The sequence below is a fragment of the Juglans microcarpa x Juglans regia genome, chromosome 3D (genome assembly GCF_004785595.1).
Source record: "Juglans microcarpa x Juglans regia isolate MS1-56 chromosome 3D, Jm3101_v1.0, whole genome shotgun sequence".
Lineage (NCBI taxonomy): Eukaryota > Viridiplantae > Streptophyta > Magnoliopsida > Fagales > Juglandaceae > Juglans > Juglans microcarpa x Juglans regia.
Genome location: NC_054598.1, coordinates 21979551 through 21996734, shown reverse-complemented (window position 1 = coordinate 21996734; position 17184 = coordinate 21979551). Strand labels below are relative to the sequence as shown.

Here is a 17184-nt window from a genome sequence, read left to right as displayed (position 1 = left end):
AGATCGAGGGAAACTCATCACCTGGACGAAAGTGATCAAGTAAAAAGAAGGGATAAAAGGTTGAGAAGAGGAAGGAGATGGTATATAAAGTAAGTGAGGAGCAGAAAATAAATGGGGATAGAAGAATGATTTATTGGGACTTTAACTTCTTCGGCTTCTTCAACCTCATGGTAAGAAGACCAACGATAACATTTTTTCACAAAAAGACAAAACTTCGATCTCTATTATACAATAAGGATTTGATATTATGAGAGATTGTAAAATAATCATAATATAGTAAATTCTCTCTCAAACGACCTGTGGACGTACGCATTATGCCGAACTATATAAATGTTTATGTTTTCCTCTATTTTATTTTTCTTACATTTATTTTATGTTCACTGTCATGAATGTACGCACGGATACCATACAATATCACCAGACCACTGTTGGAGGCTCCAAACCACACCAACCGAAGCTCGAATCGCCACAATGGTTAAGACTTGGCGTTTCAATGATGAATGAACTTATCTATTTAGGACTAATGCCTAACATTACACATGGTTAAGACTTGGTTTTTCTTTTGAAACGCTTACTACAGTTCATTCATCATTGCCAACCGTGATCAAGTTCAGTGATCTCCCCGGGAAATGCTTACACAAGTGGAACTCACCAACTATAATGTAAAACACCACAAATTCTATGACTATGGTAGACAACTTGGATTTCATTAGCATACCTCGAACTATATTCAAATTGATATACATAATTGAATTAGTAGGCTTTGTTGTACCAAATCGCTGGTAACACCAATACTCTTAACAATTACAACTCGTGATCATAAACATAAAAGAGCTACCAACATATGATGGGACAATAAAACCGCTAGAGTAACTGAGATTATCGTTGAGCAGTCGTTCCTCCCACACAACTTCCTCACATTGTAGACATTACCGTTGCGATTTCCAAAGATGGAAAACCAAAAGGGGCCAAAAATATTGACACGACTGTAATCCATCTAACTCATCCTCGAGCTGTTTCTCCTTCCCCACCATTTTCTTTTCACAACAGTACCATCTTCATTGCCAAGCTTATGTAAAATTACCTTTGTCTCTCGCAGTCTTGCTCCATAATCCTTTTTCCAAGCCTCGAACATCTGCCTCAACCGCCTAAGCTCGCGGTCTGGATTCAAACTTGCATCGACTTGACCAGATTTTACCTCCACCAAGAACTTGGCGTCATCACCAAATACTTGACTCCTCTGCTCAAATTCTTCGGCCAGCCGGTTTATTACACTCAAACCTGTACTCATTGGCCTCAAACCATTGCTCTCAGCTTGCTTATTATTACTTCCCATATCCGAGCTGTAGTCTCTGTCATCGCTTGCATTTACTGATGCATCAGAGTTTCTTTCAGAATCATCAATGGCTAGGCTCTTCTTTGCAATGGAGAGGCTAGATTGTAGGGACCTCATTTGTTTTTGCCACACTTCTTCCATGGATTTCATTTTCAGCTCATATTCAGACCAACGACTCTCATACTGCTGGAGACGTTGGTGGAGGATGTCATTCTCCTCTTCTTTTTCTCTTAGGGCTGCCTCAGCCTTAAGAACTCGGCGTTGTAATTCAGCAAGGAAAGAAGACTTCACCACCACCTCATCTGACTCGTTAGCCTGTTTGAAATTCACACTTGTGAACTATCTCCAATGAAGAGAACAAGCAAAATATCTTGTACTAAATTGGCACAACATCAAAAGACAAATTATCCATACAAGATTAGCAAAGATCTTTATGTGTACACTAGTAATTCCATATGATTTTCTTTCTTTTTGGTCACCAATTGACACGTGTAATGGGATCTTAATATTAAGCACTTCATTAGGGGATTAGCATTGTAGCATAAAAGGGAAAAAATAGTGGGAAATAAGTTGTCCAGAAATCATGCTTTTTGCAGGTAAAAAAAGAGTAGATAGTTTGGCAATGATAAGGTATGTACATTAATTTAAGAATGCATGGAAGCTGTGCATAGTTTGATACCGCCATAGTGATTAGAAGCAAACCAGTCCGCTAAAGTAGTATAATTCAGAAAAATAATCGAGTTACGGAGTATGGAGTACCTTCGTGCCCACAGATTTTAGCAGTCCTATATCTCCTGAGAATTTTCTGACCAGAAAGCCACGAACAACTGCCACATAGCACAAACAAAATCATGAAGAATGTAAGATAATATTGTAGATTATTCTTTCTTTGGATGAGTAATATTGTAGATGATTGACAGTTGAATTTAGAGCTACATACATCAAACTCAAGCCAGCTCAGGTTTAACAGGTTTTACTAGAGTCAACAAAACCAGTACTGCTAGCTCCAGTCGGTAACTTGATATATAATTAAGTAGCTTGGATCCCACTAGGGGTGTAGAAGAGAACAGATGGACCAACCGGTTCTCCATGAAACTGGTCAGGCATCGGTCTGTTTCTACTCAAAACGAAGTGGATTGTTAAGGTCCTCTATTTGAGAGGCCCAGTTCACCAAGACAGAACCAAAACACCCCTTCCATCAATATGTTTCAAATTCACTACTTTACCCCGCACAACACGTTAGCCCTTAAGGTTTTTTTTTTTTTTCCACCCATATCGTCTCATCTTTCTAGTCTTTTAAGTTTCGTCTCCAAGCATGCCAAACAATCCATTTAGTATTCCATTATGACAATGCAGACTACATTCTTCTCCTAGTATACGTGGATAATAATGTTATTATTGGCAACAATTCTGGGGGTATCACCAGATTGAAAACGTTAACATCAGTTTCAAAACAACGACTTGAATAAAAGTTTGATACTTTCTTGGTATTGAAGTCATTAGGTCTAAACAATTATACTAGTTTATCTTGGAGAACTATGCATTAGATTGTTAGAAGAATCAAGGTTGCTGATAGGCTTGACCCATTGATGTCCTATGGACCCAAATAAAAAACCCACGAAGATGAGGGAGAGTAATTTGGGAATCCTAATAGATATTATCAAACTATTTAGGAAGATCTTATCATCAGATCGGAAATCTAACATGCAATTAGGGTAGTAAAGTAATTCTTGGCTTCAACTCCTATATGATTAGTTTTTGCTAATCAATCCACTATTCATATCGCCTACAATCTTTTTATTTTATGAGGACCAGGGATATCGAGGTTGATTATCACTTCATTAAACATAGGATATTTAGTATTTACTAAGATATTTCTACACTATTTGTGAAGTATAAATATTAACTTGTACATATGTTCACAAGTTTTTGGGTCATCGTTGGTTAGATTTTATTTATATATATATATATATATATACCGATCAAAAAAAATATATATACACGTGTTCTCCAACTTGTGAGTGTGGAGAATGTAAGATGGATGACCTTATTGTAATAAAGTACACCTTAAGGGATACTTTTTTAATGACGGGGGAACCATCCCACGGCAGAGCCCTTACTCCTTAGGGCTCACCCATGGAACCTAAACCCCCAGGAAGACTAACACAACAACCCACTGCCATAGCCTCCCACTTAAATCGCAGTTTGATCATGGGGGAATCGAACTTGTGACATGGGGCTCATGCACACAAGTTCGCCCTTACCACTTGGACTACCCACGGGAGGGTTTAAAGGATACTACTCTAGTGTATAATTTACTTTATTTTGCAATCTATACAATTCAACCACAAGAGTTAGAAAGGTAACTGTTCCTCTCATTTGGTAAACCCTAAATCTCAATACCATACATCTAAGAATTTGTTTTGACAGTTAAAATTTAAAGATTCTTACCCGATTGTATCAGAAGTGATGCATCATGTATGCTCTTGAGTTTTCTCATTGCAATCCTGCCTTTAATCTGCTTTTGTATTATAATAGCAGCTCTGTGTTTCTGTAGCAATACTGCATATTCGCTTCTGGTTTTGTCTCCTCGAACAACTGCATGAATAGATGTTGCAATATTAATTCTCAAAAGCGCTTTTAAGCTTCTGCTTAATGGAATATGACATATTTCAGTGATGTAAGACTATGGAAAGGGCAATACATGACTGAAGAGTGACAATTCCTCTCCTGAGTTCCTTGAGGTGACGGCATGCTTGATACCCTCTGAAGCAGCTTTGAACCCGTAAAATGCCATGGAGGGTACGGTTTCTTGTATCCTCCAGGACCCCAATCTGTAGCATTATTCTCAACATTGTAGTACTAGTAAGAAATAGATAATTGGTTGCATTTTCACATCATGCCAACTTTGAAATCAACCTTCGTTACATGATAATGATTTTCAATTGATTGCAGTTGGCTACATGAATCATTTTGAGTTTTAAAATCAATTGAATGCAGAATGGAACAAATTGATAGCTTATAAGCACTTATTGTACATGTATAACTTCTTACCAATGGAAAACAGGATTTCAATAGCATTAACAACCTATATAACTGAATCATCCATGAATTACCACATTGACAATGCCATGCACCAACATCTGGGGGGGGGGGGGGGGGGGGCCCCAAAAATAAAACAAAAAAAAACTCAAAAAAAGATGAAAATAATTTACTTGAAAACCCAAATAAAACATTCAAGGTACCTGTCCAGTTCGAAAAAACAACTTTGTGTAGCCCACTTGATACATTTCAGGCAAGATATTGAACTGATGAAGAATTGCAACCGAAACACTTAGTGGATCCTGGAATGCAGCATTCTCCAGCAGAAGAAAACCATATCTGATGCAAGATTCAAACACCCCCACCCCCCCAACCAGAGAATAAATTAAGGAACCAATCATGAAATATATAAAAATTTCTAATCTGCAACTGAACATAAAAAGATTGTTCTTTACCTTCTGGCAAACTTCTGGTGGGACATTCTGGTGGGAAAGCCAGATCTTGATATGCGAACTACTTCTAGGACTCCACAACATCTTAACTGCTGCAGAACAAGACCTTGTTCATACAAGCCAGGAGACTGGAGGTTATTGGGCTTGATACAACGTATGAAATGAGGTGTGGTGCTCTCTAGGCGTTGCATCAGTTTGAATAATTGACCCTAAATACGAAAAAAACAAGTAAATAAAGGGAACACAGTTATCTTTCACCACAAATTGTAAGATTCAAAATCTCATAAGATTTCTTCTTGCAAGCCGGTGTGGAGGATATTGCAAATCATATCCTACCATATCAGCAGTGTGGATGGTGTATCTTTCACACCGGCTTGCAAATATGGCCATGTTTGGATAGTAAAAGTGTTTCATCTCAACTCATCTCATCATTACAACTTTTTCAAATTCTCACACAAAATATAAGAAACAATTCAATTTTTTCAAATCTCAAAACAATAATAATATTAAAAAATAATATTCTAACAATATTTTATTCAACTTCAAACTTTCATCTCAACTCACTATCCAAACAGCACCATACTTTTCTCATGTGGTATTCTTATCAAATGCTTCCAAACCTAAGACTACTGCACCCCTTACCACCCTAGCCAAGTCCCAGAAACTGCTATTCTGGTCAATTGAGTCAGGCACGTCAACATACAAATAGAATGACCCCAGAAAAACCCCTAAAAACAGCAGTGTCAACTACAGAATAATTCCACGTCAAGGTGACAAGGTTTTTTTCTTAACATGTCATAGAAAACTTTACTAGAAAAAGGAAAATCATACTTGCAAATAGCGTGTGCACAAAAGTATCTCCTAAAGACAAACTAAAGTTAAATGTCCTTAAGAAAAAAGGAAAGACAAATACTGCCAAAAGTAATCATCTAAAATACAAAGACCTTGAGAATAGACATTATGGTTCAATTGTGGGAACTAAAGCATCACAAAACTTCTTGTATTTTATCTCTGTGTGACAACATCTGGGAGAGGTGAAGGTCAAATACGAGAAGTTTACATCCTTATTCCAATTCTTCCTGTTCGGGCTTTTATAATTCATATACTTCCATAAACATCAACATGGCCATGCCACTTTTAGGGTAATTTGGACACAGTTGAGGGCTCTAAATTTGACAATGAGCCATTTGCTAATATACAGGAAAACGTGTGGGATTAAAATTAATGGACAAAAGCTTCATCCATGAGGCATTGGAAATTGCGTTTTCAAAGCCTAAAATTCCCAATCTTTCCACCAGATTTTTATAAAGGGAGGATATTTCAAAAGTGAGTACACAATCATACATGAAATCTTAACGAATCTATGATGGACAGTTCGAAGGACTTCTTAGAAAGAAACCAACATACTATGCCTTCGCTTGGGAAATAATGGACCATGACAGTAGAAATTTTTATTTTGTTCACCGCTTAATTTGTTGATGGTTAGTAGTTATTTCACTATGAGCTCATCTAGAAGTCACCAAAAAACTGTTTTCAGTATCATTGTACAAACTGGATTGTAACTGAACATTGTGAAGTAAAATTTTACAAACTCATCAATGTCAATATAATTGTAAAATTTTACAAACTCATCAATGTCAATATAATTAAGTTTAGCCTTTGCCACAAAAAATAAATATCTAAACAATTTCACCTGAGTTTGTTGAAATTTCCAATTCAAAATAAGATTAGCTATATACACTTCTGGAAAGTAGTGTACCTTAAATTTTGTCGCAACACTTAGCTTTTGGGAATCTGCTCCACCTGATTTATATGAAGGACCAGCTGCAGGTTTCTCAGATTGTGTAAGCATACTGGAGGCAAATGTCTGAGCAAGTTGGCAAGAGCATGATGACAAGAGTTGGATTGAATCTAGATGCAATAAATCCCTGTTCTTCTCCAGAAATCCAGTTGTGTCATACATTACCTGAGGGGGGAAGCAAGTTTAGCCATCTAATAGTCCACTAGCAAGAGAAAAAAATGAACCAAAAGAACCAAAGGTTTTTTTATCCAATTTATAATTGGCCTTCCTGTCCACATAGAAAATATTTGGTACTTGACATTTTTATAATGGCAATCTCAAGACAGGACCTATGCAATGGAAGTTGGGTTGAATGGAACACACTAGGCAAGTGATCTACAGCTCATTAAATGTATAAATCTCGATTGTGGGATCATCCAAGGATAAGCAGGTACCAAGCACTTGGGACATGACTGAATGAGTAAAATGAAGTTCCAATCTACTTATCAAAAAAATGAAGTACCAATCAAAGATAAGATAATACCTCCCCCGCATAGTGACAGACAGAAAAGGCTTTTCCTCGTTCTCCTCTGAAACAAGAATTAGAATTCAGATGCTGCTTAAGCTTATTGGCAAAGGTCAGATCAGTGCCATTTGGGAAAGTTGACTCCTCATCTAACAGGGATAATAACCCCAATGGTTTCTGCATATAAGTTAGAACAAGGTTCATGAAATTGCTATTTGTAAATCCAATTTGCCAATAATTAAAGGCATTAGTAACGATTAGCATATCTGTTATCATTATTGGATCGGATTATCTTCTCACCATAACATTATCTCAAACAACAGACAGGGAAAGAAGGAAAAACGCGAGCTCCTTAGATGTTTTGTCAAGCCAAGGTTAAACAAGTTCTGTTGGCTCAGTTCAAATTTTCAATTGCAGCCTCTCTTCAAGATTCCCAATGCACTAGGGAACTGGCTTTTTTTCTCAGTTCATAAATTCTTTTCCTTACAGAAAAAATAGGACAACAATGATCCTGATCTCTAAATTTACATAGGTTTTTATATTTATTCTTTTAGCATCTCAGAATAAAAAAATCCAACCAGCACTGTTCATAATGTTTTCTAAATCTAACAGATGTATTGCGAATCACCAAAGGAAAATACAGTTGTTTCAATATGACAGTTCAAGAAGATCTCTCTGTGAGCAAGACTTTCAACGGGTTTGACAAAGGCACTTGGATTATGCTTTATCAAGGCTTGTTATTAATGAATGTGATTAACAGAGTATTTACTTCAGCATAACTGATAAAAGATGTAGAAGTCTTTATGCCCATTTTATTGCCAAAACCTTATTCTAGAAAAGAACATTCTAGCAAGAACTAAATTACAGGGAAAATTACTGTACAGGTCCTTCAAGTTCGACTTATTGCTATAAGTCTTTAACAATTTTTTTATGACGAGGAATCTTGAAAATTGAGCAAATGCAACATGTTGATAATCCGGTTAAACCCCGGACCCATGTAACACGTCTCCATCACACATCAGGTAAATCATCAACTTTTCACCGATGAGATGTGGTCCCCAGAAATTGTTTGCACGTTTGAACCTTAGACCTAGAGGCAGCATACCATCATGACCTTACCACTTGAGTCAACCCCTAGGAGTTAAGCCTTTGCCAATTTTAAATTTAGTAAAACCATCATACGTAACCAAAATTAAGCAATCATCTGTCAAAACAAGAAAGACCACCGAGATCGATGGGACTTACTAGTATAATAAACAACATCATTACTTTTTCAAAGAAGGATAGAGTTTTCCTCCATACTAGGTTGGAGGAAATCCTTTTAAAAAAGCATGGGCTTGTCATATTTATAAATGGATTAGAGGAAAACTTTGACCTTCATAGAATATATTTCCCTCAAAGGTTAACGCCAGAAGGAAACTTTAGGGTTTTGAGGAGACCTCCCGCCAACGCCACAAAGGCCAACGGGCTCCGGTGACTCCTCTACGGGCACTCCTGCGTCGATCCTCCGACCGACAACCGGGATTCTCTCAGGAAACATTCTTTTGGTTTCATCGGAGCAAATATCGTACTTTCCTTACACTGGGACCCCTAACACCACCACAGACAAGACTGACGAGTTCCGACGACTCCTTTGAGGGCACTCTAGCGTCAATCCTCCCTCTGACGACCGGGATTTTCTCAGGAAACCTTCATTTAGTTTCGTCGACGTAGATCTGGTATCTCCCTTACATTAGGACCCCTGCCATCGCCACAGACAAGACCGACAGGCTCCGGCAACTCCTCTGAGGGCATTCTGGCATCGGTCCTCCCTCCGACGACCAAGATTTTCTTAGGAAACCTTTCTTTTGGTTTGTCGGTGCAAATCTGGTGTAAGCCTAAAAAACAACAACTCTACAATTTATTCCCATATAACGACGCAGGATGATCTTGTGATTTGGGATCAGAGGATGACAACGCAAGACGCAGAATCATCTCAAATGGAAGGTGAAAGGTGGTTAAAGATGGAATCAAAAACTTTCATTTTTACGAAAGAGGGAAGAAATAGCTTTCACATCTCTGAACGTAGCAAAAGGATGGCTAAGTTCATGTATCTATGTGGGTCGTCAGCTTCATGGGTTGCTAAGGGGATAGAGGATTGCATGGATTCTTCAAGGAGTTAAGGAAGGACAATGGAGTTCTCATCATTCAACACCATATTAACGAAAGGGGCAGGTTTCTGCAACTCTCAAAATTCAGAAATGGGAGGAAAGGTTTGTTGGTGATCCCTGAAGGCGCAAATGGCATCAGATGGTAAAGGTTTTGCGCATTCCATTCGAAGCGGCACTGGGTCCAAAGTCCCTGATGCAAATAGAGGGGTGTTTGTGGATGGAAAGACGGTGGGAAGGCCTTTCTAGGTCAAAGGTGTCTTGTACGCCTCGGTGTTGAGGTCACTGGCATGTATTCAAGCCGAGAGTAGCCCCACGGCGAAAGGAAAGGGTAAGACACTTGTAGGAGACAAAGGCTGTCAAGTGACATTGGGAGAAGTGGAGGGTAAGCACGCTCCTCGTGTGTTGCATGGTGAAATGGATACCTCTACTGGATGTTTTAGGGTGGGAGAAGGGGAGAGGGTCTTGTGGGCTCTCAGAGCTCAATTGACGGGAGTTATGGAGTATGTGATGATTAAAATGGATAAGGGGCTAGAGCTGGTTATGAGCTTGGGTGGTGGGCTAAAAACGGACAAGGGGGGGTTTGAAGGCCTCAAGTTCGCCAGCATAGGGCACCTTGACACCGTCACAGATAGGGTTCTCGGACACCGACATCACTATTTATGCTAATGTCACTCAGGTCATCAGCACGTTGTCGTCTGACTGCCCTCAGACACCAAATGCAAATGTGGTTGGTACTTTTTTCCAGGGTTCACTTTCAGTTGAAGATAGGGATCCTTCTAGGGTTTTTAGTACTTTGAAAGAAGCGGACGAGTCTCTCTCAAAAGATGAAAAGGGTGTAACAAAAGGTAGTGCTTCGCCACTTGTTTCAAGAGGCGGGGATGAGCCTAGTCCTATCTGTTCTATGCCTCTTGAAAGAGCAATAGGGTCTAACGAATTGGCATAGATAGGGTCATCAGGGGTGGCCACCTACAAGCAATGTTCTCGTCAATGGAACAACGACACCTACGCTGGAGGTGAAGTAACCTTCAATGGTGACAACAACAATGGACATCAACAATATCAATGCTGAGGAGATTCGGGATTTGAATGCAGGAGATGATGGGGAGGAAATTATGGGTTTGTCGTTGGTGCCTTGTGAGGAGGAATGTTTGGGGTCAGGAGTGCAGTTGGGAGCTATCTAGGGAAAATATTGTTCCCCTGGTATCTCTTCCTCTAATAAACAATATAGCGGGATTCTGCATGAGGTTAACAAGATTCAGCAATGTGTGGGGCTTTCATATGAGGGATGCGACAACCAATTTGCAGCACTACTCATTACGATTGAGGCAGGCCACTCGCTTGAAACCAAATCAAAATTTAAGAAAAGCAAGGAGTTAAAGCGTCTTTCTTGGACAATCAACTACGACACTAAGGGAGGTAGTTCGAGTCAAGGGAAGACTAAAGGGATGGCATTATGAAGCCGTCCTCGTAGAGGGAGTTTCGGGTTGGGGTTTTGGAGGTGTGTTTTGTTCCCATTTGGGCTTGGTGCATTTTGGGTAGATTTCTAATTTTCACGGACTTATTGGTCATTAGGGGCTCTCTAGTATGGGTTAGGTGTTCTTGTATACACCCAATCTACTTGTTTACTTCTAGTATGGAAGTTCTTACTTTATCTACTTACAATATGTGGTTTTGGTGAGAAATGGAAGAATTGGGTAGGATTTTGCATCTCAACAGTTCGCTTTTCTGTATTGGTGAATGGTTCACCAATGGGTTTTTTTGACTCCTCGCTTGGCTTGAAACAAGGAGATCCACTCTCTCCCTTACTCTTTTTATTTATCATGGAAGCACTCAGTCATATAATTGTGGGCCTCGTGGAAGGTGGGTTTCTTTATGGTTTTTCAGTGGGGAATGGTAATTATGGCTCTATTGATGTTTCTCATCTATTGTTTGCAAATGATACTCTCATCTTCTACGGAGCAAATCTCGAACATATCTAATCTGTGAAGACTCTACTTCTCTACTTCGAAGTTGTCTCAGGTTTGAAAGTTAACCTCTCAAAGTCTGAGCTGGTACCAATGGGGACTGTTCCCAAAGCAGCAGCAGCTCTAGCCTCCCTCATGGGATGTAAGGTATCTTTTCTACTCCTAAAGTATCTTGGCTTACCTTTGGGTGCTCCTTTTAAATCAGAGCAGATATGGAATGTAGTGATTGAGAAAGTGGAATGCAGACTGGCATCTTGGAAGAGGTTGTATTTGTCTAAAGGTGGTAGGCTCACCTTAATTAAAAGTACTCTTTCCAACTTACCCACCTATTTTTCGTCCTTGCTCCCACTACCAACAAAGGTTGCCAATAATATTGAGAAGCTACAACGCGATTTTTTGTAGAGTGGTTTGGGGGATGAGTTTGAGTTCCATTTGGTTAACTGGTCAATGATTTGTACTCCAATTTCTGGGGGTAGATTGGGGATTCGCAACTTGATGAAGTTCAACCTATTGGGCAAATGGTTGTGGCGGTATCAACACGAAAGCAGGGCCTTGTGGAAGACTGTTATAGATGCACAAGTTGGGGAGGCATGGGGTGGTTGGTGTTCGAATGAGGTGTGGCACATATGGGGTGGGTCTATAGAAATAGATAAGGAAAAGTTTGGAGTTCTTCCGGAGACATACACATTGTAGTGGATGACAGCTCTCGTTTCAGATTTTGGTATGACAGCTGGTAGTGGTGAACGAAGTCTTCAAGACACTTTCCCTGCCATATTTGGGCTTGCACGAGTGAAGGATGCAGCAATAGCGAACTACTTGCTTTTTTCTAGTGGCTCCCCTTAATGGAATATTGATTTCATTAGGGCAGCAGACTGGGAATTGGAGATCACAGAGTTCTATGCAGCACTGTATTCTATACGTATGACTGAGGGTACCATGGATCGAATGATTTGGAGCCCTTCCATGAAAGGTAAATTCACGGTCAGATCACTCCACCGAGTTTTAACGAGTCTAGGCATGCACACATTTCCATGGAAGAGCATTTGGCAAATGAAAGCTCTTTCCAAAGCAGCATTTTTCATTTCGACAGCAGCATTGGGTAAAATTATCACCATAGATAACTTAAGGAAACGTCGGATAATGGTCTTGGACTTGTGTTACATGTGTAAGAAAGAGGGTGAATCAGTAGACCATCTGTTTCTATGCTGCGAGGTGGCGAAGACCTTGTGGGACTATTTCTTTACAGGACTTGGGGTATCGTGGGTCATGCTTTTTCGATTGGTGGATTTTTTAGCTAGCTGGAGAGGTCTCTAAGGGAAATCACAAGTCGCAGCAATCTGGAAAATGGTCCCTATTTATATGTGTCGGTGTATATGGCTGGAACAAAATGATAGAAGCTTCAAAAACTGCGAGAAGACAGTGGAGGAGCTGAAAGCCTTTTTCTTTAAAACATTGTTCTCATGGGTGGGGCCATTGTTTGTAACGGATTAAGTGTCCATGACTTTTTACTATCAGCTGTAAACTCTAGTTAGGTTTTTCTCATGTATACTCCCCATATACTTGGGTTTTGCCTACTTTTATGAATAAAATACTTTGATTACCAATCAAAATATATATATATATATAATATTTTACTTATCAAAAAAAATATTCAATCTCCATTAGGAAAAATATCTTCACTTCATACCTCATAGTAACTGTTAGAGGACATGGTTGTAATTAGTATAGTTTATGAGTATACAATGGTCATTTGTATGTAGTATGTATAGGATGTTGAATGTTAATGAAAATATGAATTCATTCTCTCTGTCTATGTTCGACTACATGGTATCAGAGAAAAGTGTAGTCAGTTAGTGGTGGTTGTGCGACGGCGTTGTGGTATCACCGTCGTTGTCTGTGGTGGTTAGTGGTCGTTGTCCTCTACGTCGTTGGTGGCCGGTATCTGTTTCAAGGTTTTTCCGGTGACCTCAGGTGTCGTCTCCGATACTGGACACCAGAATCGAGATCGCCGGCGTTTTCTGTGCACACTGGTGTGTCTACCGTCGTCATCGGCTGCCGGAAGCCCTGTTTATCACCGGCGACGTCGACGTCTCGAAGTGTTTGGTGGCAGGTCTCTACTATCCTGTCCTCGACTTCGTCTGCCCCCAATCCGGTGTAAGATCTTATTTCTATCCAGGATAACGTATGTTTGGTAACACGTATACGGTAAACTTATTCCTGTTTAGGATAAGTTATCCTCGTTTGGGATAACCTATTCCAGTTTAGGGTTAATTTTTGAAGCCGGTACCGGTGATACTCGATACATACCGGTTCAGAACCGAAACAGAGCGGTTCAGACCCAATACAGGCCGATTCAGACCAGATACAGACCGGTTCAGAACCGATACTTGCTTATTTCGGCCGGTACAGGCTTGTTTCGACCAATACAGATCCGAAATTTGGGTTTTTAATCTGGGTTTCTACTTTTCCAGATTGTGTCTCCCAATTTTTCATCCATATTTCATATTTTGTGTGTATTCTTGACTCCAAGTTGAATTGTTGTGATACTTTTCTCCATGACAACTAAATTTGAGTCAATGTCTCTTGCACCAGACATTAGTATGTCTATGACTTCGGTTAAGTTGAATGGAAAAAACTATATGTTGTGGTCAAAATCTATTGAAATGTTTTTGAAAGGCAAGGGCCTTCGTTGTACTCACTTGATTGATCCAATGCCTGATTCCGCTAGTTCTACATTTGCTCAATGGGAGCAAGAAGATGCTCAAATATTGTCCCTAATGTTGACTAGTATTGAACCTAATATTTGCACCAACTTAATACATTTTGACACCGCTCCGCTCAAGAGGCGTGGAAGCATCTCAAACAGATATATTCGGGTGCTGGGAACATAACCCGTATTTATGAGTTGTGTCAGCAATTCTTTGAGTTGGAACAGGGTGCTTTGGGCCTAGAAGAATGTTATTCTCAAGTGATAAGCATATGTGAAGAGCTCAGAATTTATCAATCTATCACTTCTGATGTTTCAAGTATGCTAAAACAACGGGAAGATTTTAACGTTGTTTGGTTTCTTGTTGGCTTAAAACCTGAGTATGAGTCAGTGCGTTCTCAAATTACAACCATGTAATTTGAATGGCATTGTCGCCTTGGACACCCATCTCTTTCTCTTTTGAAACGTCAAGTTAGGAATCTTGAAAATGCTTCTTCTTTTCCTTGTGAAGCATGTCAGCTTAGCAAACACCATCGTGTGTCTTTTGTACCTCGAGTTGACAATCGAGCATCTAGTTCTTTTGAATTGGTTCACTCTGATATATGGGGACCAATCAACATTGTATCAAACAAGTTTCAGTATTTTGTTAAATTTGTTGATGACTATTCGCGTATGACATGGTTGTTTCTAATGAAGGCACGATCTGAACTTCTTTCCATATTCAAAGTGTTTCGGAAAGAAATTAAAACTCAATTAAGACAAAAAGTTCAAATTTTGCGTTCTGACAATGCTAGAGAATACAAATCTAGTGCCTTTGCTACTTACTTAAGTAATAAAGGAATTGTTCATCAAACTTCATGCTCTTATACACCCCAACAGAATGGGGTGGCTGAACGCAAAAATCACCATTTGTTAGATGTAACCAGAGCACTTTTATTGCACATGCATGTTCCTAAACGTTTTTGGAGTGATGGTATTCTTACTGCGTGTCACCTTATTAACCGTATGCCTTCATCAATCCTCGATGGTTTCTCTCCATTCTCCATCTTGTTCCCTTCGTCTCCACCTTTTTCTCTCCCTCCAAAAATCTTTGGGTGTGTTTGCTATGTTCATAACCTTGGCCTAGGTTTTGATAAGCTTGATCCACGTGCTACCAAGTGTTTCTTTGTTGGTTATTCCCGGACTCAAAAAGGATATCGCTGCTATAGTCCTGCTCTTAGACGTTACTTCACTAGTGCTAATGTCACCTTCTTTGAGTCCATACCCTATTTCTCAACAACATCTTCAGTTGTTGAGTGTGATCCTCTACCATTACCTACTCTTACCTTTTCTCCTGCACACTCACCCACTTTTACCCAATCCTCCTCAGTTCCTTCCCTTGTTCCTTTACAGGTGTACTCACGTCGCTTGTGGCCCCCGGCTCCCATGCCTCCACCAATCTTGTCTCTATCTTCAGATCCTGAGTTACCTAGTGCTTCAGACTCTCCACCTATTGCTCTCCGAAAAGGTACTCGTTCTTGTGTTACTCAACATCCGATTGCCCAATATGTCTCCTGTCATGCCTTATCTCCATCTTTTTCATGTTTTACTTCTCAACTTTCAAAACTTTCTGTTCCTACGACAGTTCATGATGCTTTATCTGATTCGGAATGGAGGACAGCTATGAAAATTGAAATGGATGCTCTTCACCATAATGGGACATGGAATCTTGTTCCTCTACCACCTAGTAAACACATTGTTGGTTGTAGATGGGTATATACAATCAAATTTCATCTTGATGGGTTTGTTGAACGTCTGAAAGCCCGCTTGGTTGCTAAGGGTTACACTCAAACTTATGGCGTTGATTATGATGAGACTTTTTCCCCAATTGCCAAAATTTCTTCTATTCGGGTATTAATCTCTCTTGCTGCTAACTTGGATTGGCCTTTATTTCAGTTGGATGTTAAAAATGCATTCCTACATGGAGACTTAAATGAGGAAGTGTATATGGAGCAACCACCTGGGTTTGTTGCTCAGGGGGAGTATCGAGGTACTGTGTGCAAGTTAAAAAAGGCATTATATGGTTTGAAACAATCTCCTCGAGCATGGTTTGGGAGGTTCTCTGATGTTGTATTAGCATTTGGTCTTTATAGATGCCAAACAGACCACTCGGTATTTCACCTACACAGTGATGCAGGTCATATCTTGTTGGTTGTATATGTTGATGACATTGTAATTAATGGGAGTGACTCAGCTGGAATTGCTAGGATGAAACAATTTTTACATGATCAGTTTCAGACAAAAGACTTGGGCAAACTTAGGTACTTTCTTGGAATTGAAGTCGGTAGATCTAAAAAAGGCATTAACCTATCTCAAAGAAAATATGTACTTGATCTTCTGGAAGAAACTGGCATGTTAGGTGCACGACCTATTGACACTCCTATGGACCCAAATCGTAAACTCTTGAAAGATGAAGGTGAGTTGTTTGGAGATCTAGGTCGGTATCAAAGACTTGTTGGAAAATTGAATTATCTTACTATCACTAGACCTGATATCTCTTTTGCAGTGAGTGTAGTGAGCCAATTTCTACAAACGCCCAAGGTCTCACATTGGGATGCTGTAATCCATATTCTTCGTCATCTTAAGCGAGCTCCTGGCCTTGGACTATTGTATAGACCAAATGGACACCTTAGAATTGAAGCTTTTTTAGATGCTGATTGGGCTGGATCTCCTTCAGATAGAAGATCGACTACTGGATATTGTACCTTTGTGGGAGGTAACTTGGTTACATGGAAGAGTAAGAAGCAAACAGTAGTAGCTCGGTCTAGTGCAGAAACCAAATACAGAGCAATGGCTCACACTACTAGTGAGCTGACATGGTTGCAACACTTTCTTCAAGAGATTGGGTTTCCAGCTCCTGTCCCTCTTCAATTACTTTGTGATAACCAAGTTGCAGTGCATATTGCGTCTAATCCTGTATTCCATGAGAGGACTAAACACATTGAGATTGATTGTCACTTCATTCAGGATAAGATACTAAGTGGTGACATTTCTACACCCTTTGTGAAGTCTGCTGATCAACTTGCAGATATGTTTACCAAACCATTGTGTTGTACTCGGTTAAAACTTATTTGTTCTAAGCTAGGTTTATATGATATATATGCCCCAGCTTGAGGGGGAGTGTTAGAGGACATGGTTGTAATTAGTATAGTTTATGAGTATACAATGGTCATTTGTATGTAGTATGT

At 39.6% G+C, this 17184-nt stretch overlaps 1 protein-coding gene across 1 annotated transcript in view; it reads right to left on the bottom strand.

Moving 5' to 3' along the window:
• Window positions 1-630: 630 nt before the first annotated feature.
• The window catches only part of LOC121254542 (myosin-1-like), a 32437-nt gene continuing 15883 nt past the window's right edge, over window positions 631-17184 (bottom strand). The window contains exons 17-24 of the mRNA XM_041154627.1: window positions 7155-7313; window positions 6590-6796; window positions 4834-5039; window positions 4582-4717; window positions 4041-4170; window positions 3788-3934; window positions 2096-2163; window positions 631-1651 (exon numbers count right to left, since the gene is read on the bottom strand). Of these exons, the coding sequence (XP_041010561.1) occupies window positions 998-1651; window positions 2096-2163; window positions 3788-3934; window positions 4041-4170; window positions 4582-4717; window positions 4834-5039; window positions 6590-6796; window positions 7155-7313 (1707 nt within the window). The 3' untranslated portion in view covers window positions 631-997. The remainder of the gene's footprint in view (window positions 1652-2095; window positions 2164-3787; window positions 3935-4040; window positions 4171-4581; window positions 4718-4833; window positions 5040-6589; window positions 6797-7154; window positions 7314-17184) is intronic.